Genomic DNA, 23,622 nt, shown 5'->3' on the forward strand with positions numbered 1-23,622 from the left:
AAATGGATAGAAAAGGTGATAGAGAGAAGTAAGACAAAAGGGACAAGATAGGAGAGAGCAGAGAGGAGAGCCGGAAGGGGGCGCCCGATCTGGCTTCCCACACCTCCCCGCTGGATCGGGCTGTACGCTCTACTTCCCCACTGCCTCCCAGAAAAGGGAAGAAGAGCAGAGGGGAGAACTTCTTTTCTCTTGCGGTTAGCTGACTGCCTTAGCTGCCCGAGTGATGTCAGCCCTTTTTAACCATAGCCAGTGTTAGCTAGTTCTCTTATAGCCTGCCGTTGCACCTGTCCTCTGATCCCAATCTCTCTAAGCAGTTTTGCTGTTGTGCTGGCAACAAAGCCCCTGCACCCCACTTCCACCGGGCGCACCTTGATGTTCCAGCCTCTATCCTCTGCCTCAGCTGCCAAGTGGGCATACCGCAGCTTCTTACACTCAAATGCTTCTTCAATTGCTTCCTCCCATGGTACCGTCAGCTCAATGACGTATGCAAGATTTCGGGAGTTAGACCAGAGGACGAGGTCTGGTCGCAGAGTAGTTGTTACAATCTCTGTGGGAAAAATTAGCCTCTGATCCAAGTCCACTTGCATCTCCCAATCCCTGGTAACCTTCAGCGGGCCCAGGTCTGGGGTTGAGGGGCTTGTCCTCGGCTTGTCTCCTTCCCAGACAAATGTTGATGAAAACTGACGCTCCTCTTGGTTCGTGAAAGGTTGAGCGTTGATGGATTTTCTTTTGCACTCAACTTTCTCGGCTAGACACCTGAGAACCTGGTTGTGTCTCCATGTGTATCTGCCCTGAGTAAGGCTATAATAAATAATCAAGATTTATTTGTGACTAATATGATTTTGAATGTTGATCATATTAGCTTGGATGATCCAAATCATTGTTGATCTGGTTTATTTATTTCACAGTTTAAGTGGTGAAGATTCTGCGACAGCCAGGATTTGACAATAAGGTAACTTATGATTTAGGAAAACTCATTTTAGTCACATTAGATATTGTGTTGTTGCAGTTGTTGAGAGAGATTAAGAACACCTTCAGAGAGCATTTCAAACCACTACACCAACATCCAGAGTTTTGGTGTAGGTTTTGGAAAATTTCCTGTGTCTGCATTGGTGTTCTTCAGGTCAGTCAGTGCAGAGATGTAGCAGGCAAACTGGGAGCTTTGTTTTAAAGTGACCATGAAAGATTATCTGTATATTTGGTCTGTGATGGAATACTTTCTCATAGAGTGCACATGTGCCTCTCACCCAGTGAACTCACACATTTCAAATCAGATGAAAATGTGAAGTGGTGCTGGTAAAATCACGGGCAAAATACAGATAATGTGCACAACTTTCAAATAAGCAAGAGCAGTTCTTTAGTACATTTAAATTGTCATTCTTTGATTATATGTCCCTGATATTATGCACACTGGAACCAGAAGGTGAATCATATTATCAAATACAGTGAAGACTATTGTATGTGTGCATGCATACAAGATTACACACAAAGCATCACATTTGAGTTCTCAGTATTAGCAGAGTTTTTTTTTTTTTTTTGCAATTTCCATTTTTATTTAGTTTTACATTTTGTTTATTGGTGGTTCAGTTTTTAGCACTGCCACCGAAAACCAAGGACGTCCTGGGGTTCAGATCCACCAACTATCTAATGCCCCTCAGTGTGGAGGTAAACTTTTCAATACATTTTTGGTTTTGTAAATATAAAATAATCTTTTGCTTTTTGTATTTGTCTAAAGTTTAGCTATAGTTCACTATACTTACAAAACTTTGCACATGCATTCTGGTATAATTGCAATAGCAGACAGGTAATCTGCAGTGCATTTGGATCTTAAGAGGTGTTTTTGAAAGAATGTCTTACATTGACGTTGCCTTTCGTCACAAAAGATCTTGCTATAAAGCATTAATTCATGAATTACATTATTCATTATGAAATACATGGGACTGTGTACTCATCACTGGGTGTGTAATTTCTGTTTTATTTAGTGTTATTTTAGGTTTCAGTTTTATTTTATACTGTTTTCCTGCAGGTGACCACAATGTGGCAACAAGACTGAATTAAGACTAGAAACCTGCACCATCATCTCATCTTTGCAGCTCTCAGTTTGGAAAGTAGACCTACACAATTGTCTCAAAGCTAAAATCTTCTGTTGGATAATTTATTAGTGTGCATAGCCTCCTCTGTTAGTTTTTAACAAACAGATGACATGTCAGTTGTCAGCAGAAGTGAAGAGAGGACAAAATGTAAAAGTTGAGAACTTCAGAATCTGAGGTTTGTCCAGATTTGTAGAGGGACAGATCAGATTTAATTTTGTTTATATCATGCTCAGTCTTTCAAAATTAGAAAGGCAGGATTTGTGTTGTTCAAACATACTGATTCCACAAAAAGACACAAATGTGAAATTACCTAGCTAACATGTTAGAGAGCTACAGGATGAAAATTATATGTGAAGAGATCTGCTTTTTTAAAATATATCTACATGCTTGTATTTACATCTGTGACCATCTGAGGGCAGTAAGCACTCATTAATCAGTTCCTCTTTACTGACATCAGTGTTTCTCTCAGTTTAATAATATCTGTTTTCAAATATGCAGTGTTATCACACTGATTAAGTTCATTATTCATTGAAATGAAGTTATACACTGAAATGAACTTCATCATCTCAGCTGAACTGAACTTCAGAGAAACACAGCATACTGAGGCTACGTCCACACGTACATGGGTATTTTTGAAAACTGAGATGTTCCGGTTTTGTTTAAAAAAAAAAAAAAAATCCCGTCCACATGTAAACGCAAAAATGAAGGAAAACGCAGCTAGGAACATGCCAAAGCAACAGATGATATATTCCTAACCGTGTAGAAATGTTGGCCAATCAGAAGTCTAGAAGCCTGGGTGGGAAAGAGTAAACAAAGATGGTGCATAGAAGCAGAACTGAGTCCTATGTGTGGAGGCACAGTAACTGTGTGTGTACATGTAAGCATTTAAACACTGCAGAGAGTAAAATTAAAAGTAACAGTATTTTGTCTAAGTCCGCCATCATAGAAATACATTTCACCAAAACAATGTGACGCACAGTGTGACGTCAAAAAAGGCGCACACCTTTGCTGTTGCATTTTCTCCGTTTTCCTCGTCCACACGCAAACACAAAAACTGAATTTTCGAAAATCTCCACCCTGGCAGGAGCTTTTAAAAAACTCAGTTTTCAGTGCCGTTTACGTGTGGACGAAAGGTGCAAACGCATAGAAAAATTTGCGTTTTCAAAAATACACGGGTACGTGTGGACGTAGCCTGATATTCAATGTGAAGCTTTGACAGAAAAACAGTTTAAAACATCAACTGATTGAATCCATGAATCTAAAACTGTGTTTCTGAGTGAAAAAACAGACATGTATAGACTGAACTATCTGTTCAACAATTAGAGTGTTACAGGACACTAACAAGACACTCTTTAAACTAAACTACACACAGACGCACTGAGGAACCACATGAGACTGTAAATCCAGGATACGCAGCTTCAGTGAATGTGGTGTTGAAGGTGTGGAGGTGGATCAGAGTGTCAGAGGAGACTCTGTAGAAGGACAGAGTGCCAGCAGGACAGTCCACATACACTGCTGCTCTGTTAGAGACAGAGGAGGAGGAGGAGGAAATGGATGTCTTCTGGTTATTGTGCCAAACACAGTAACCATCATCTCCAGAGCAGAACAGACTCCAGGACTTATTATTCTTTCCAAACACACAGTCTGTATGTTTCCCCTGCTTTCTGATTGTTCTGTAACTCACTGATATATAAACTCTTCCTCTCCACTCGACCTCCCAGTAGCAGCGACCAGTCAGACCATCTCTACACAGCAGCTGAGGATAATCAAATCTGTCTGGATGATCAGGATATGACTGATCCTCCTTCACACATGTCACCTTCCCGTTGTTGTCAGACAGTTTGAGATTTCTGTGTACTGTGTTTGTGTCGATTGTGAGTTGACAGGAATCTGATGAAGAGAACAAACACAATCCAGCTGCAGTTATTGATCCATCATCTGTTCATTGATTGACACTTTGATGATGACTCCTGACATCAGAGATGTGAATGAGTGATGTGACAGTTTGAAGATGGTTGAATGTGAGCTGCTTTGTTTTCATGAATCACATTAAAAACACACTTACACTTCCTCAGACCTGGTCTCAACCATCGGACTCCAGCAGGCTCCACCCTGAAAGGAGGAGGGGGGTCAGACCAGCACAGTCTCTTTCAGCATGCACACATGGACATTACATCACTCTCATACACATACTGTTAGACACTGATAAAGGAACAATCATACATTTTGACACATACACTTGAAGAAAATGTCTAACGTTCAAAAGAGCAAAAATCATAATCACATGACATCATAACCTCCATTATTAAGCATATGTTCAGGGAGCAGTTGACACATGCCACAGTCAAAATTCAACACACTGACATACATTCAGGGTGTCAGGGAGTGGTTGCATATAGTACATGTAAAGGCTGTACTAAGTGCAAACAATGATGAAGCATAGGTACAGACCAGCCATCAGTGTAAGACACATTTTGGGCAAATGCAGCAGTCATCATAGCACATACTGCTTTCTGCGTGAAAGAGGTCTTTAGGTTTCAATTAGGGTTTTTTTTTTTTTTTTTTTTAATCTTTCGTTATTTTTTTATTTTTTTTAAGTTGACAGCGTTTATTGATTCAGTTTAACAAGAGAATCAGCATCTTGTGATGAAACGTCACTGCAAATAAGACTGTTTTAAATATTTATTTACATCACATTGAGACTTCTATTTCATGAATTAAAACAAAAAAACCCCCCAAAAGACAAAAACAACTACCACAACAGAGAGAAAAAAACAAAACAAACAAAAAACAAACAAACACAATAAGCAGTCTGAGACATGTAAACGAAAAACTAATACAGTATATATAATTCGGTCTACCAGTCATTTACACATTTGTCCTGACAAACTCAGCCCGCCAGTGAAGTGGGGCTGCCCCTCTCACTATGGTTTTCTTCAGATCATCAGGTAAGTAATCCAATAGCGGGCGCCATATATCCAAAAAAATATCTTCATTGGCACTTAATTTTGCACTCAGTCTTTCCATTGGTAAAACTCTAAAGATTTCTTTATACCACTGAGTTATTGTTGGTGGTTTTTCATTAATCCAACTGAAAAGAATACATTTTCTTGCCAAAAACAATAATTTACATAATAGTATATATTTGTTTTTATTTGTTCAGAATTGGCAGCCCCAATAAATACTGAGCTGGATCTTTTTGTATTCTGCTTTTAAATGTACCTTTTAATTCTTTTGTTACACAGAGCCAGAATTTTGAGATTTTTGAGCAAGTCCAAAGACAGTGCACGAGGGACCCCACATGTAGATTTACATTTAATACATTGTGCAGACCTGCTTGGATCAATTTTATTCAGAAAAATAGGCGTTCTATACTGTCTATGTAAAATTTTATATTGTATTTCTTTAAATCTGTTACTAAGAAATAAAGAATGCACAGATTGTATGCACTCACTCCAGGCATGATCATCACAATGACACTGGAGGTCACCCTCCCAGCTCCTAATCAGTTTTCCAATATTATGTTTGTTATAACCTTCTAGTGTATTGTAAAACTGTCTTATAGTACTATTATCTGCATTTAAGTGTAAAAAGAAATTTTCCATGGGTCCTAGTTGCATTGTATTGTGCAAAGTATCAAAACTTGAAGTAATTAGGTGACGAGCTTGTAAAAATGCAAAAAAATCCATTTGATGTATTCCATATTTCTTTTGGACCTGCTCAAAGGACATACAGACATTACCATTAAACAGATCACCCACCACACGTACTCCTGCACCAAACCATCTCTGAAATATTACACTTTTCATTCCCGGTGTAAAGTGCCGATTATTTATAAAGGGTGTTAGATAACTTATTATAGGATTACTTTCAGTGTATTTATTCATATCACGCCATGTTTTTAAGTAAGTATCAATCATTAGTTTGTTATGTTTTTTTTAATATATTTACTCACTAGTTCGCTCAGGAGATTAAATGGCGAACATGTCCAGGCTTCAAGGGGATTCTTTGTCTCTTTTCGATATGCGTGGATCCATTCATGTATAACTCTACTATGACATGACCAGTTATACAGCAAAATGTTAGGAAAGGCAAGACCCCCTTTATCTTTGGGTAGCTGTAACGTTTTCATACTTAATCTGGGTTTCTTACCCCTCCAAATAAACATTGACAGATCTTTTTCAATTTCTTTTACAATTTTTTTGCTAACAGTTATTGGGAGCATTTGTAAGGGATATAAAAGCCGTGGCAACACATTCATTTTAATTAAGTTTATTCTTCCCATCCAGGAGACCGGGAGATCCATCCATCTAGAAAGATCTTTTTTGACGCTTTTATGAACTATGTCTATGTTCTGTTTCAATATACTTCTTATATTAGGTGAAATGTGTATCCCCAAGTACTTAAATCCCAAACCCGACCAGGTAAATGGAATATTGCATGTCATAGGCAGATTTCCCAGTGGCATAGCAATAGTTTTGTTCATATTAACCTTATACCCGGACAAACAGTAGCGGTTTTAGGGTTGCCCGGGGCGGCATCACGGGCATCGGCAAAAAAAATAAATTTAAAAAAAATCATGCTGCCCCGACGTCAGCCAGCGCATATTGGGAATGGCATAAGCACCGATCGGTTTTCTATCGCCCATTTGCTGGGAGTAAGGGCGCCCTCCGTTTGCGAGGTGCGCCTGCTGCTTGCGGCACAGGGAGGAGAGGGCGGGGCGGCGGGGGATTCTCTGGCTGGCTGGAGCAGCATCTAATAACCAGGTCGCAATAAAACAAAATAAAAACAAACCAACAAATACGAAAACACCGGACATTATGATACAGACTTATAATCTGCACCGATGTTTTTTTTGAAATTCTAATCACGAAAAGTGAGCGCGAGAGCCCTCGGTGCGCCTGCGCGCTGCCAAAGTCAAAGTAAACTTTATTGTCATCTCCGCTACATACAGTCCAGTATATATAGAGAAAAGACGACAAGGCTCCAGTTACAGCAGTGCAAGTAAATAAACAATAAATATAAGAAGAGTAAGAAAATAAATATACACTTTAGGACTCGGGGTAACAATAACAATTTAAAATTTACAGTTTGATGATTTAAAGTCTCACACACAAGCTATCGATAGGGGAGGGGGGGCCTGCTGCTTCCAGACAGAGCACATTTCATTTATAATGATGTAAATCCAAGCCCATTATGTATTCATGATTTGAATCCTGGGTTGTGTGAAATCTCAGAAATGCAGACAAAGTGAATCTGTGAACTAAGGTGTAGGTCTGTTAGATTATGTTGTGGTGATCCTCGGGTTGAGGGATGGGTGTTCATGCTGGAGTGCAAAATTAAAGCCAATGGAAGATGGACAAGAAAAGTTCAAAGCCATCAGGTGCTTAGTTAGAAAAAAGAGAAAAGAAGAAGAGGAGAAACGAGCAAACGATCCAGGTAAGCAGATGTGTCATTGGATAATGGCAGGTCATCCTGAAACAATCAGAATCAGAATACTTTATTAATCCCTAAGGAAATTATATGGGTTACAGTTGCTCCAAGAAGAAATGGTAAAAATAGTAACAGTAACAGACTAAACTCCAAACAATACATTATGTTACAGATTTTAATATTAATTAGTCATTGTCAGTTGTTGATTTGTCCTGTTCTTATTGTATGACGAATTATGATGGCTGTTTGGTAGCCGTTTGCATACTATGCATACTCTCTCTCTCTTCATATATATGTGTGTGTGTGTGTGTACACAACAGTTTTATGTTAATGTACAATCCTTAATATGTTTTGTGTGTGTGTGTGTGGGGGGGGGGGTGTAGACCAGTGTGAATCAAGGACCAAAAATATTGTACGACTTCAAATCTCAGTGACCAAAAGAAACCAAAAGGAAAATGGAAAAAAAACCCACATACTTTTTTTTGTTTTGTTTGACTTCCCCCTTTCTTATTGCTGGAAAAATGAACCACATGAGCCAATAACAAAGTTATAAGGCAACATGTAGTATTTGGTTACTGAGAAAAAGTGTTTGGTTTTTTTTGCAAATCTGTTTTTATTAGCATTTTTAACAAACAGAACATACTTAAAGGACATTGTATAGTAATCATAGAAAGTAAAAACTAAAAAAATAAAGACAAAAGGAGGCAGTGGAGGAGTTACATTGAGTAGGAGATTAGTTCAGTTGCAGAAACCTTATTCCAAGTTAGAATTTAATTATAAAATAAAATACTGTAGTTTAAGATTCCTATGTGATACCAAAACCTTCATGTTAAAAATTTGTTGAAACTAGGACGTTTGTCCAAATAAAGGACAGTAATAATAGTGCAGTACAGTCCTCAGGAACCTTGTAACCTAATGCTTTTTGTAGAGTGTCACCCACTGTTTACCAGAATGAGTGAATTTTAGAGCAAGACCAGAAGATGTGAGAGTGGTTTGCTGCCATTTCACCACAGTTTCTCCAACAAGGCTGCTGTGTGCCCAACTGCCAACTCTTAATGTGAGGAGTGATAAAAAAAACCTAATAAAGCATTTCCAATTAAATTCCCGCCACTGTAGGGAATTTGTAGATGTTTGAAGTGAGCCACATATCTTGTACCATATTTCATCTGTAATTGATAGCTTTAGTTCTTCTTCCCATTTTGTCTTTACATATAATGAGGTAAAGTTTTGGTTCTTCATCAAATTGAGATATAATTTAGATACTAGTTTGGTAGTTTTTTGTTGGCAGGCATCACACATCATTTCAATTAAAGGGTTAATCATCTCAGCCTCAGCTATCTCTTTATTGTAATAATCTCGAAGTTGTAGATATCGAAACAAATTCTGGTTTTTCAATTCAAACATGTCTTTAAGCTCTTGAAAGCTCCTAACTTTGTTCTTTCTGGTAATTAAACAGAAAGCAGTTAGGCCCTTGTTGGTCCACTCTTTGAAAGCCTTGTTATATTGTCCTGGTTTAACACTGCTATCCATCTCAACTTTTTGTGGCCACCTTTCAGTTTTAAATGTTAGAGTACCACGTTTGAAGTGAAAACTGGGTTATGGGATTGAGTTTTGATTTAACAATGTCAGGTAAGGTATCTTCTCCTAACAGTGTTTGGACATTATAATCCGTGCTATCTTGTGTCTCAATCTGTTTCCACTTTTATTAATTATCACACCATAGGCATAGAGAATGTAATTGTGCTGCCTGAAAATATAATTAAAAATTAGGCAAAGCCATACACTCTTTGTCCTTTGGCAACTGCAGAGTGGAGAAGCGTATTCTTGCCTTTTTGCCTCCCCATATGAATCTCAACAACAATTTATCCCAGGCCTCAAATTGTTGAGATGAAATTTCAGCTGGCAGTGCCTGGAAAATGTTCGGCAGCCTTGGCATTATATTCATTTTTATCACTAAAGTCCAACGGGGTATGTTGACCACCTCTCCAAGTCTTTTCTAATATCATCTGTGATTGGAAAATAATTTGAAGTATACAATGAATCTGGACTTCTTGTTATGAAGACTCCCAAATATTTGGTTTTTGTAATTTTCCAACTGATATTAAAGCATTATTTAATTTCTTTACTTGGGACAAAATTGAAGTGAATCATTTGTGTTTTTGCGATATTCAGTTTATATCCAGCGCATTCATGAAATTCTGCTATTACTTCCAAAAGCTTAGGAAGGGAGCTGTTCAAGTCCCTCAGATACAACATTACATCGTGTGCAAATAATCCTATTTTATGTTCCCTTTTTCCTATAAAGACCTCTTTTATTTCTACCTCTTGTCATATTGCTTGAGGCAGAGGTTCAGTATATAATGCGAAAAGTATGGGACTTAATCCACATCCCTACCTTGTTCCGCGTTGAAGGCTGAAGCATGGTGATAGTGATCCGTTTATTTTAAGTTTAGCTACAGGTTGGTGATATAATGCCCTTATCAATTGTATTGAGTCTTGAGTGGAAACATCCATCCATCCATCCATCCATTCGCTTCCGCTTATCCTTTTCAGGGTCGCGGGGGGCGCTGGAGCCTATCCCAGCTGTCATAGGGCGAGAGGCGGGGTACGCCCTGGACAGGTCGCCAGTCTGTCGCAGGGCTAACATACAGGGACAGACAACCATTCACACTCACATTCACTCGCACATTTACACCTAGTGGCAATTTGGATTATCCAATTAACCTATCCCCACAAGCTGCATGTCTTTGGACGGTGGGAGGAAGCCGGAGTACCCGGAGAGAACCCACGCAAACACGGGGAGAACATGCAAACTCCACACAGAAAGACCCCGGCCTGATGGTGGAATTGAACTCAGGACCTTCTTGCTGTGTGGCAACAGTGCTAACCACCGTGCCACCGTGCTGCCCATGAGTGGAAACAAATCTTTCTAAAGTCTGACAGAATTCCCACCCAACCCTGTCAAAAGCCTTTTCGGCGTCAAAACTAATAAGAGCTGCATCCCATTTATTACTATCAATTTTGTGAAGTATGTGTAGTGTCCTGATATTGTCCTGTGTTTGCCTCCCTGGAATGAATCCACATTGGTCGTCCTCAATTAGATCTTTAATGAATAGTTAAATTCGTTTAGCTATAATTGAAGTATACAATTTGTAATCTACATTTAGGATGGATATTGGTGTATAATTTGCACAGTTATCTTTTTCTTCCTGGGGGATCAAAGACACAATAGCATCATTCCACGACGGGGGGTTTCTGGCCATTCTTTATTATCCATTTGAGTTCTTAGCAGTGATGGGAATAACGGCGTTACTTTTTTCAGTAACGACTAATCTAACTAATTGCTATTTCTATTGTTACGATGCCATTACAGTTACTAACAAGAAAATGTGGTGTGGTCGCGTTACTATTTTTCAACAAACGGATGGTTGAAGCTGTGTTCAGCTTACCGCATCTTATATCAGTTGCATGCAAGTAGCTGTAAGTAATCTGGGCCCTACAGCTGTAAGCAGCTGTGCGCGCTTCTGCGGGTGACAATCACTTTTTGGCACAACACCTGTAGCTAAGGGGCAAAACAATTGCATGAATGCTGCTGTTTGACTAAGGAAGAAAAAAGTAGTCGTGGTAAGCCAATCACATGATCACTTCAAGTTGACAAAGCAACAAGGTGATATATACCAGTTTTTAAATTGTGTTGATAGGCCACATAACACCAGAGTCATGATAAACAATATATACGCCGCGTTTTTTCCTCAATAGTTTCGTCACATTTACTGTCTAAGGACAGCGCTAGCAAGCACTCTCTGTTTATGACCAAAAAATAAAAAAACAAAACAAAAAAACTGCCCTTTCGTGTTGGTGGAAAAATGCACCATGTTGACCAATCAAAAAATGATATGGCAACATGACATTTGGTTGTTTAGAAAGAGGGGGAAATTTTAGAAGTGACGGCGAGAGAAAGAGAGAGAGCAGAAAAAGAGAGAGAGAGAGCGAGTTTTGAGATGTGAGAGATTTGTGACGTTTAGCGTGTTTGGAGTGTGTAGTTAGTGTGTAGTGTTGTGGATAGTTTTGTGTTGTGTGTCAGAACAATGAGGTGACTGCTGTCTCCAGCAGTGATGGGAATAACGGCGTTACAAGTAACGGGGTTACTAACGCCGTTACTTTTTTCAGTAACGAGTAATCTAACTAATTACTATTCCTATCGTTACAATGGCGTTACAGTTACTAACAAGGAAACACGGTCCGTTACTATTTTTCAACAAACAGACGGTTGAAGCTGTGTTCAGCTTACCGCATGTTATATCAGTTGCACGGAAGTAGCTGTAAGTAATCTGGACGCTACAGCTTTAAGCAGCTGCGCGCTCCCGCGGACGCTAATCACGATCACTGTCTAGCACAACACCTGGAGCTAAGGAGGCAAAACAATCGCATGAGTGCTGCTGTTTGACTGAGGAAGAATAAAGTAGTCGTGGTAAGCCAATCACATGACCACTTAAAGACAAAGCAACAAGGTGATATATACCAGTTTTTAAATTGTGTCGATAGGCCACGTAAAACCAGAGTCATGATAAACAATATATACGCGGCGTTTTTTCCTCAATAGTTTCGCCACGTTAGCGCTAGCAAGCACTCTCTGCTTATGAGCAAAAAACAAAACAAAAAAAGTTTTAGGAGTGACGGAGAGAGAAAGAGAGAGAGAGAGAGAGAGAGAGAGAGCGAGAGCAGGAAAAGAGAGAGCGAGTTTTGAGATGTGAGATTTGTGACGTTTAGCGTGTTTGTTGTGTGTAGTTAATGTGTTGTCTTGTGTAGTTAGTGTGTAGTGTTGTGGATAGTTTTGTGTTGTGTGTCAGAACAATGAGGCGACTGCTGTCTCCAGGTAGAAACAGGAGTGATACACCTGCTGCTGTCAGACCTGCAGGTATCAGGCTGTGATGTTCTCCTTTATAGTGGAGAGAAATTATTTTTTTGGAGTGGCACAAATAATTTGTGCGGCATCTTATTGAAGAACAGCTGATTGTTCTTTAAATAGTTTGAAATGGTTATTTTAAAAAAGGGTAAAAGGTAAATGGATGCAAATAACTTTGTTTACAAAACTTGTGCATAGGATTTTAAAATTGACAATTTATATTTGCATTTAAAGTTATGAAATATGATTCATTAAACATGTTTGTGGTTGTTACAGTAATAAATATAACTTTTTCTACTGAGATTTTATGTTGTTTGTCTGATTTTAGATCAATTGTGTTAATACAATATGTCAAAATGAAAACATAACTGTAAATTTAGACACATGAGGTTGTGCTGAAAAGAATGATACAAAACAAGGCAAAATAAATATTTTTTTAAAGGTAAAATGTGGAGGAAAATCAAAAGTAGTTAAAAATGGCCAATAATACCCTGGACCCCAGGGGGTTAGACATAATGCAATAGTTACTTTTCAAGTAATTAATTACTTGAAAAGTAACTATTGCATTAATTACTTTTAGAATTTTGTAACTCAGTTACTTTTTTGAAGAAGTAAATAGTAACTATAATTAATTAATTTTTCAAAGTAACTTTCCCAACAGTGGTTCTTAGCAAGATAGGGTTTAGTTTCTCCCGAAATACCTGATACCATTTCACAGGGAACCCGTCACTGCCTGGGGTTTTGTTGGATTTCAGTCTCCTGATTGCCTTGTTCAGTTCTTCTATTGTGATTTCCTTAGTAAGTACTTCGTTTCGGTTTTTCCCGATGCTGGGTAGATCTAGTGAGTACAAAAAATTTCTTATTGATTGTACTTCTACAGTTCCTTCTTGCAGATCGAGTTTCTGTTAGTAATTGTTAAAAATGTTATCTATTTCTTCTGGTTCAGTTTCCAACTCTTGAGTTAAGCAGTTTCTAATTTTGTGTATTGCTGTATCTATCTGCTGTTTTCGCAACTAATAATTTGGTGGATTTGGGGCCCAGTTCGTTGTAATTTTGTTTCAAATATCTTGCCTTTCTTTCCACTTCCTGATTCAATACATTTTCTATTTGTATTTTAACCTCTAAAATTTGTTTCTGTATTATGAGGTTCTTTTTAGTCCTGAAAATTTGTTCCAACTCTTTTCATTTTTTTGTCAGCTGATTATATTGTTCAATTCTTTCTTTCTTTTTTTTTTTTAAACAAAAGAGGCTTTTGCTATCAAGCTTCCCTGCAGAACGGCTTTCATTGAATCCAAAGAATTAGAGGATTCACTTCTCCATTGTTATTCTCTTTAATGAATGTATCTATTTCTTGTTTAACATAATTTGTAATGGTTTCGTTATGGAGAAGCCCTACATGAAGGTGCCAAACTGTGTTCCTTGGAAGTGAGTCCAACTGAATTGTCAGAAAAAATTGCTTTATGATCCGAGACATCTGCTACCCCAATTTTACAGTCTAACACTCCGTGACATTCTTCCTTTTGCATAAAAAAAATAATCAATCCAGGTGTGCACTGAGTGCGGAATTGAGTAATGTATGTAATCCCTTTGTGAAGGGTGCAGTAACCTCCAGACATCCGCTAGTCCCGTTTCCTCAAGTGTCAAGTTTAAGTGTCTGTTCATATGTGTTTTGTATCTAGTTTGACTAGTTGTGTCCAAATTATAATTCAGTATTACATTGAAGTGTCCTGCACAAATACAAATTCCCTCTGCCTCCACTGAGATTAAGTCAAAGAAATCTTTAAAGAATGATTTGGGGCTATTGGGTGGTGATTATATAAAGACAAGAGTCAAAATACTATTTTAAGTTTTGCCCTTCACAATGATGTACCGTCCTTCTTTATCTTTTATTTCTTTAAAGAGGTCAAACAACAAATTGTTCGCCATAAGAATGGCCACCCCTCTTTTATGGCTGTTGATGGGAGCTATAATATGTTTTTCTATATCCAAATTTCTTTAATTTCTATTGTGGTGACAAATGAGTTTCCTGCAGAAAGATTATATTCTTATTTTATTTTTCATTTTTTTTAAACTTTTGATTGGATTTCCCAGGCCATTAACATTAAGCAACATTATTTCCAGACACTATGACATAGTATACTGTTGTGAAAATGAAATGATCCTCCACCACTGACCTTTAAAACAAACGAAACCTAAACCAAAACGTGGTAGAACTAATAGATGAACAATTAAAGGAAGCTGCAAAATCCAAAACTTGGAACAACACTGCAGTATGACTCCCAATATGAAGTAAATGAGACACCCCCATACAATTATGAGAGAGAAAGCCTCAAAAAAAGTGAGGGCCCTCTCTCAGAATCAGTGAGAACCACGATCTGAGTCACACTCATCCTATCTTAAGTTGTTGGCTACCTCAAAGTAGAGCGATTATATACAACTTGAACCATAAAGAACATATTAATTATTCGGGAGAGCCAGATACCTATTTGGAGTTTTCTGTCCCCACACTGATAGAGTATCTATGAAGTCAAACCTGTCATGGTTGGCTGTGTGGCAGGCAGGCAAGCAGGAGTGGTGGACCCAAAATACAGAACTCAGACACGGAAGTGAAACTTAAAGCGGAGCTTTATTGCTGGGAAAAACCTTGTACTAACTAAACTCACCAAAAGACAAACAAAAGTCTGAACAGAGGAACTGAGTACTGAAACACTGGAAAAGAAATACTAAACTGGAGCAGGTGGCTAAACACTAGAAACACCGAAGCAGAACACACAGCTAGTTGAGGGTACGACGCAACAGGGAACACAGGAAAACACAGGGCTTATATACACAGGGGAGTAATCAGGGAATGAAAACAGGAGGGAGACACAGCTGGGAGGGTTTGGGCTAACGAGACACGGGGAGCAAAGCTAGACACACTGAGATGAGGCACAACCTTTCACAGTAAAACAGGAAACAAGAAACAGACACAGACTTGACACTGAACTGAACTTACACTAAATGAGAGACACAACTTAAGAACTATTCCCTCACAAAGAATAACTGAAACATAGAATAATACTAATAAACAAAGCATGACAAAAGGATCAGAATACAAACCATAATACAAAGGAATATAAGAACTGAAAATGCTGGGTCAAAATGACCCAGGACCGTGATAAAACCCTTCTCTGAAGTTAAGTTGTTCTGCGCTGGAACACTTGTAGTTTGTCGCGCACTGAATGGCTCCGTCGTTGCTTCTCCGGGTCACGGGTTGCCATGGTGACATTTGCTCCAGTGGCTCTATCAGAGACGTAGGGTCAAATCCTCCTCTTTAGCGTGGCTCCTCCACCCTAAATCCTCTCCGCTGCATTTCTCATACCGGACTTTGGTACACCTGAGGGCCCGTGTCCCTGTGAATCTAGAGTTTTGTTAATGGAGATCGTATGCCCTTTTGTTTAAGTGTGCTTTTCACTTCTCTATATGCACGGGACTGTTGTACTACCGTAGCAGTATAGTCATGGTCAAAACCAATGGGCTTGTCTTTCACAAGGATCTTCTTCTGCTATGCGTTTCTGAGCACTGTTTCCTTTGTTTTGAACTGAAGAAAACAAGACGACAATGGAACGGGGAGTGGCATCAGCACCTGGCCTAGGACCGAGAGACCGGTGAGCCCGTTATATTTGTGGGTCGGTGCCATCAGGTATTAGCCTCTCTCTTCGGATCAACAAAGCTTGTATTTATTCTCGATCTAGACTGAAGGTCTTCTAGCTTTTCGGTCAGTTTCCTCTGCTCCGTTAGCAATTGTCTCAGCGCGTCGTAGGCCACCGTTGTCCAGCTTTCGAGCCCCACCACTCGTGTTTCGGCTTCCTCAAGTTTCTCGCCGTATTCTTGGACCGCTAGCTTATTGGCTGTTAGCTGTTGGTTTGTGTCTTCTTGAATTTATTCAGGTCTTCTTTCAACTCACGCCTCAAATCTTCTTTGAATGCGTTGAAGTCAGCTTTCATCTCTGTCCGGAGGTCAAAGATTTGTTGGCTGATATTTTTAATGCCCTCTTGCAAAGATTCGAGTTTGGCCCCCTCACCGTTTTCTTCATCTGAGTTAGCCATATCAGCGTGCGTGTCCTCTCTTTCTTCTGAAAAATACTGTTCAGTTGGTTCATGTATCTTCTTGTTCTTTTTCTTTGTCTTTGTCCCCCGGGCATTGTTTTAAACATAGAAGTAGTAAAAAAAATCTTGAATTTGAGGGGGAATTCGCTCGAGGGGGTATGCACAGAGATGAAAGTTGAATTGATTAATGTCAGAAAGTAAAAATTTCCTGTTCCTTTGCATGGATCAGATTGATAAGCTTATGCCACTGTTGTTCATGGAGATTTTTGGATATATGCAGAGTAAGAAGATTCTAGCATTAAGTAATCAGACAGGGTCAGAGTGAATTACAGTTTCAGACACTCACATCATCTGTGGCTGCAACAGCCATCTACATACCTGACAGTGTTTGGTCTCAGCTGCCTCACCAGCTTCATTCCTTCCTCTCCAGGATTATTGTAGCTCAGGTCCAGCTCTCTCAGATTGGAAGGAGTTGAGCCAAAAGCTGAGATCAGAAAACTGCAACCTTCTTCTGTGATCAGGCAGCCTGACAGCCTGTAGACATGAAAAATGCTCTTAAAAAGAAAAGAGCTGCCACAGCTTTCATAATTTGACAAATCATAGCTGACACAGTCCTACATCAATCAAACACTAATGTAAACCAGATATTAAACAGTCATCAGTTGAACATTTTAAGAAAGCTGACCTGAGTGTATCCAGTTTACTATGTGGACTTCCCAGTCCAGAAGACAAAACTTTCACTCCAGAGTCCTTCAGGTCATTGTTACTCACGTCCAGCTCTCTCAGACTATTGGATTGTGAACTGAGAACTGAAGAGAAACTTACACAGCTAGTTTCGGAGAGGTTACAGCCACTCAGTCTGAAAACCCCCCCCAAACCCAATAGAAAATTATTTTAAAAGTTGAAATTCAAACTTTTCATTCAACTTGATTTGTGTGAAATGTAATCTCAAATGCTAAATGTTTTGTAATCTACTGTTAGAAATAAATAAAGCCCTCCATTGACCCTGTCAGACTGATCAAGCACTACATTTCTTTATATGCGGATGATGTGGTTTTGTTCCTGTCAAATCCTGAGCGATCTGTTCCTGTGCTATTAGAAAATCTCGGGTTATACAATTAATTGGCAGAAGAGTGAGTTTGTGGCTTTAACTGCAAACCTTGATGTAGATTTTTTGAAAACTTTGGCTTTTAAATTTACATACAGACTGAAATACCTGGGTGTTATTTTGCCCAAGGATCCTAAATTGATCTTTAAGTTGAATTATCTTGAACAAGTTGAAAAACTGAAAAAGGACATTGAGAAATGGAGGGCTCTCCCTATTTCCATGGTAGGTCGCGTCAAGCCAATCAATCAATGCTACCTTTTAATCACTCTGATAGCTCCTCGATTATACACTTGCTTGATATTCTTAGCAATGTTAAGTCATGGATGGCTCTAAATTTTTCAAGAATTTTACTGAACGTAAAATGGAAATAATTCTATTTGGTCCCAGTCATTTCTCTAGTACCTCATATGTTGACTTTGCTGCTCTGACCCCTGACTTGAAGAGCTTGGTTACTAATCTTGGGGTAAAAATCAGTACTGCACTTAGTTTTGATGACCACATAATGGCGTGATGGTCCCGACGATATATTGTGTAACTGACTTTGAGCAGTAGAATGCACGCTTACAAATACAAACAATTATAGAAGATAGCCTAGGCCGAAGGCCTGGAATTCATTTAGCTTGAAATTGCATTTGTGTCCTGCCCAGCAACAAGTGACGAAAGAGGAGTTAAGAAACTTGTAAGTCAACAGGAAACATCTGGAAGATGTGAGGGTCGAAACAAACTGCCATATATGGTAAAATGTTGATGAAAAAGGGAACTTGTCTAACTGTTTTTAGCTTTTTAGTTAATCATTTACTGTAACTGATGTATGTCATACTCTTTGCTGACGCATGAAGGGGCTGAACCCTGACATATTAAAACCATTTTGAAGTGTGCTTTTGGGCGGAGATCTATGCTGATGTGTTGCAATATACATCTTCCCACGCGTGTGTTCAATAAAATCATCGTTTGACTGAACTCTTCTGGGCCAGTGTTGGTTTGTTCTTATCCTCAATATTAAGAATCGGGACAGTACTGGGTGGTGAAATTCTCGTTCTATCACCTAAGACTCAAAGACTCTCTCAAAGGTTAAACATTTTCTTTCCAGGTGGGACTTGGAAACTGTCTTTCATGGTTTTATAATGTCCCGCTTGGATTAGTCCAATTCCCTTTTAATAGGGGTTGGCCAGGGGACTCTGTCATGCATGCAATTGGTGTAAAATGCTGTGGCACTGGCTTCTAATTGAATTTGGGATCTATTTCAAAATTCTTTTTATGGCTTTTAAATTCTTAAACGGTCTGGTGCCTGTATATTTGTCTGATCTTCTGCAGCCCTGTGTTCCCCCTCATTCACTCTGGTGAGCTGAGCAGCTGTTGCTCTCAGTCCCTAAATCGCAGCTGAAGCTTAGAGGAGACCAGGCCCATGCAAAACAGGGTCCATGTCAGCAGCAATAACAATGTTAAGATTTACTCTCAACCATTTCCAGACTTGTTTAAATGAAATGCAACTTGCAATTGTCAACCGGGTCTCAAATAAAACCAAATGTAACATTTCCATACCTCAGCATTTCCAGTTTACAGCATGGATTCTCTAGGCCAGCAAACAGCAGTGTCACCCCTGAATCTTTCAGGTCATTGTAGCTCAAGTTGAGAGCTCTCAGTTCACAGTCTTCCAGTCTGAGAGAAGATGAAAGAGCTTCATAGCATCTTTCTGACAGGTTACAGCGACTGAGTCTGGAAAAAAAAAATTTAAGTCATAAGAAATTTGGTTTTGATTTCAATTAAAGCCAGCATAGGATTTAAATTAAAGTTTGGTACTTACTGAGCTTTGAGGAGGCTTTGACCACTGGCAGAAGCCTCAGAAGGGTCTCCTCTGAAGCCGAATATTTCTTCAGGTCAAACACATCCAGATGTTTTTCTGATGACAGTAAGAGGAAGACCAGAGCTGACCATTGAGCAGGAGACAGTTCATCTGTGGAAAGACTTCCTGAACTCAGGGACTGTTGGACCTCCTCCACCAGAGAAACATCATTTAATTCATTCAGACAGTGGAACAGGTTGATGCTTTTCTCTGCAGAAAGATTCTCACTAAGCTTCTTCTTGATGTACTGGACTGTTTTCTGATTAATTTGTGAGCTACTTCTCATCAGTGTCAGTAAAGATTGTAGGAGAGTCTGTCGGGTTTGTGAACTCCTTCCAGTCTGTGTTTGCAGGCCTTGTAGAAGAGTCTGACTTGTCTGGAGAGAAAGACCCAGGAGGAAGCGGAGGAACAAATCCAGGTGTCCATTTGGACTCTGTAAGGCCTTGTCCACGGCATTCTTATAGAAGTATTCATCTGCAGATTTTCTTCTTTCAGACTGATGTGATGTGTTTTGTTGCTCATTAAGCAAGCTGACTCCAGAGTTAATGAAAGTCAGATGGACATGAAGAGCAGCCAGAAACTCCTGAACACTCAGATGGACAAAGCAGAACACCTTGTCCTGGTACAGTCCTCTCTCCTCTTTAAAGATCTGTGTGAACACTCCTGAGTACACTGAGGCTGCTGTGATATCGATGCCACACTCTGTCAGGTCTGATTCATAGAAGATCAGGTTGTCTTTGTTCAGCTGATCAAAAGCCAGTTTACCGAGGCACTCAATCATCTTCCTGCTCTCTGGACTCCAGTGTGGATCTGTCTCAGCTCCTCCATCATATTTGACCTTCTTCACTTTGGCCTGAACCACCAGGAAGTGGATGTACATCTCAGTCAGGGTTTGGGGCAGGTCTCCTCCCTCTCTAGTTTTCAGCACATCCTCCAGAACTGTAGCAGTGATCCAGCAGAAGACTGGGATGTGACACATGATGTGGAGGCTTCGTGATGTCTTGATGTGGGAGATGATCCTGCTGGCCTGCTCCTCATCTTTGAATCTCTTCCTGAAGTACTCCTCCTTCTGTTTGTCAGAGAAACCTCTAATCTCTGTCACCATGTCAATACAGTCAGGAGGGATCTGATTGGCTGCTGCAGGTCGTGTGGTTATCCAGAGGTGGGCAGAGGGAAGCAGTTTCCCCCTGATGAGGTTTGTCAGCAGCACATCCACTGAGGTGGACTTTCTAGGATGAGTTAGGATTTTAGTTTTGTGGAAATCCAGGGGAAGTCGACACTCATCCAGACCATCAAAGATGAAAACAACCTGGAAGTCTTCAAAGGTTAAAATCCCTCCTTCTTTGGTTTCAGTAAAGAAGTGATGAACAAGTTCCACCAAGCTGAAATTTTCCGCTTTCAGCACATTCAACTCTCTGAAAGCAAATGGAAATATGAGCTGGATGTCCTGATTGACTTTGCCTTCAGCCCAGTCAAGAGTGAACTTTTGTGTTAAGACTGTTTTCCCAATGCCAGCCACTCCCTTTGTCAGCACTGTTCTGATTGGTTCATCTCTTTCAAGTGAAGCTTTAAAGATGTCTTCTTGTCTGATTGTTTTTTCTGGTCTGTTTGATTTCCTGGATGCTGTTTCAATCTGTCTGACCTCATGTTCTTCATTGACCTCTGCAGTTCCTCCCTCTGTGATGTAGAGCTCTGTGTAGATCTCATTCAGAAGGGTTGGGTTTCCTGCTTTAGCAATTCCTTCAAACACACACTCGAATTTCTTCTTCAGCTGAGATTTAAGTTTTTGCTGGTATGGATGCTGAATGAGAAATTCTTTAAGAATAGAAAAGACATATTCTTAAACAAAATAAACTTTACTACTTCCTACTTTTAAAAATACATTAAAAAACCCACAAATTCTGAAACCTGAGGTTATTCTTTCCCATATTTCAAATCTTTACAGAAATCATCTTACTGTTCTGCAGATAGTCAGCTAGCTCCTTCTCCTCCAGTCTCCTCAGGAAGTCCACTGCAATCTTCACAAATGCCTCTCTGCTGCTCCTCTTACACACCTCATCCTCACCCTCCAACACTTCCTCATCCTGACTCTCCAAACAACCTAGGTAATCTGTACTCAAAACCTTCTGGATCTTCTTCAGCTCATTCTTCACAAACGTTACAATCTTGGCTTCCAGGAGCTGGAACAGAATAATTTATGAAGGACCTAGTCAGGTATCATGGAACTAAACATCAGATCCATGGTTGACACAGTAGTCTAAAAAGCATAGCATCGAAAATGGAGCAATAATGCAAGATTGAGATCACAGTAAACGGAAAATGGGTAAAAGCTGCACATAAGTAAAGACCATAAGTATGGAGTCCAGTTTTGTTTGATGTTGTTGGGCAGACTGACCACTGGGTCTCTCTACAGTCACCTGGTCCAACCTGTGGAGGAGTCATGAAGAATTAGCTCACATTAGATTTGAGTTTATGAGCTAAAGGTCCACAAGGTGATCTTAGGAGCAAGTATATCTTATTTATATAGCATTTTTCCAAATGGCAGTTCCAAAATATGTTTCAGTAAAAAAAGAAAGAAGAGAAAACAGAACAGAAGGATCATTTAAAACAGGAGTGTCAAATACCAGACAAACTGAGTGGATGTGGCAGTTCCACAGTGGATCAACTAAAATGGAAAAAGTCTTGTCCACCTGTATTCTGACTCTATACGGTAGGACAAATCAGTTTTGCAAGGGTCCACATGATAAACCATTCAAACTTATTTTTAATCACTTTATTAACTGCTACAGGTAAAAGTAGATGTATATATAATACAATTATATTATATGTAATTAGGCAATGAAATGCAAAAAAGTTATAGTAAAAATGCCAACATGGTATCACTTTATAAAAATCAGGATTTTCAAAAAACATTTTGCACAAAATGTACATGTTTTTACACAATTTCAAAGATTCCAAAAGTCCACCCAAATCTGACATTTTTGGGTGAACAAACATCTGCCCATTTGCACATTAAGCCTGAGTCAATCCAAGCACACGGCTTCATGAGCAAATCAGTCTTTTAGGGCTGTCACGATGGTATTTCAAACTTGTGTGCTGATTCCCAGGAAAATACTCGATATGCTCTCACATCTATCGTTCACACAGCTCTGCATCAGTATGCAGCTCTTCATGTCCTCAGCTCTGCTTATCAGGCCTGAAAGCCTGTCTGATTCTGCTCTGGATTTCATTCTTTGCTTTATAGTTCTCCAAACTCCAGACTCTCTGCTTAGTTCAGCTATGGGTTCCTTATTGCTCTGCATAGCAAACCACTTGGTTCTCCATGTTCTCCCTAATCTGTTCTGCCATATTCAGCCCACGACCCATTCAGTCTGCCATAATTATTCATCTTTAATCTAACTACAGTACACTAGCTGCTGTGTTAATAATAACAGACAGCTAATGCGACTCAGGTAATTTCTAACAGTTAAATGGCAATTCAAACCCCAGTACTTAAACAGAGCAATATGCTCTCCACAAACTAAACACACTGCTTTACTTCTAACTTGATTAAATAGATACTTCAAAATTCATGGTTTGATAAAAACTCTGCATTCTGCATCAGTTTTTTTTAGTTTTTCCCTTTTTTTTTTTTTTTAACATGTGAGCTGACATCTATCAAATTCATATGTGTCATAAAAGTCTGTCCCAATGTATTTACAATGAAGCCTTTTATGCTTGCACATACACTTATGTACTCTAGAACTTTCTCAAATTCCTGCCGACCTTAAAAGTTAATTTGCACGAAAGGCCAAACCAGGGTCACCACACAAAATAAACATTTACATGGAAAAGCTTCAAATTTCTGTTTCTGTCAACTGAACTGTTCTCCAAAAGGTTAAAGATCAAACTTTCTATTCAACACTTTAGCAGATAAGAGTTTGATTTTTATTTGATTTTCAGAGTTAAGATAGAAGTTTAAAAATAACAACCAGTGTTTGATTCATTTTTGATGCTCTGAGTTTTATGAATAAAAGTGAAATCTGTGCAGCAAAGTTAGTGTTACCTCCTCTAACTTCCTACAACAGCATCACTTCCTGTTTGCTGAAGTGGGTTTTCAGTTGTTTAGAAACCAAAGGCTTGTTTTTAAGAGGCAGTTGAAATGGGATTGA

At 39.2% G+C, this 23,622-nt stretch overlaps 1 protein-coding gene across 1 annotated transcript; it reads right to left on the reverse strand.

The window, feature by feature from the left end:
• Positions 1–236: 236 nt before the first annotated feature.
• On the reverse strand, positions 237–21,663 carry LOC116320515 (NLR family CARD domain-containing protein 3-like; the record flags this gene model as incomplete). The annotated part of the gene is made up of 9 exons (XM_039607038.1): positions 237–801; positions 3,464–3,983; positions 4,159–4,205; positions 16,899–17,054; positions 17,206–17,379; positions 19,171–19,344; positions 19,429–19,967; positions 20,007–21,286; positions 21,429–21,663. Coding segments are annotated over 9 exons (3,690 nt in total), but the record flags the coding sequence as incomplete, so codon positions are not given.
• Positions 21,664–23,622: the final 1,959 nt, after the last annotated feature.

Source organism: Oreochromis aureus, linkage group 23 (genome assembly GCF_013358895.1).
Source record: "Oreochromis aureus strain Israel breed Guangdong linkage group 23, ZZ_aureus, whole genome shotgun sequence".
Taxonomy (NCBI): domain Eukaryota; kingdom Metazoa; phylum Chordata; class Actinopteri; order Cichliformes; family Cichlidae; genus Oreochromis; species Oreochromis aureus.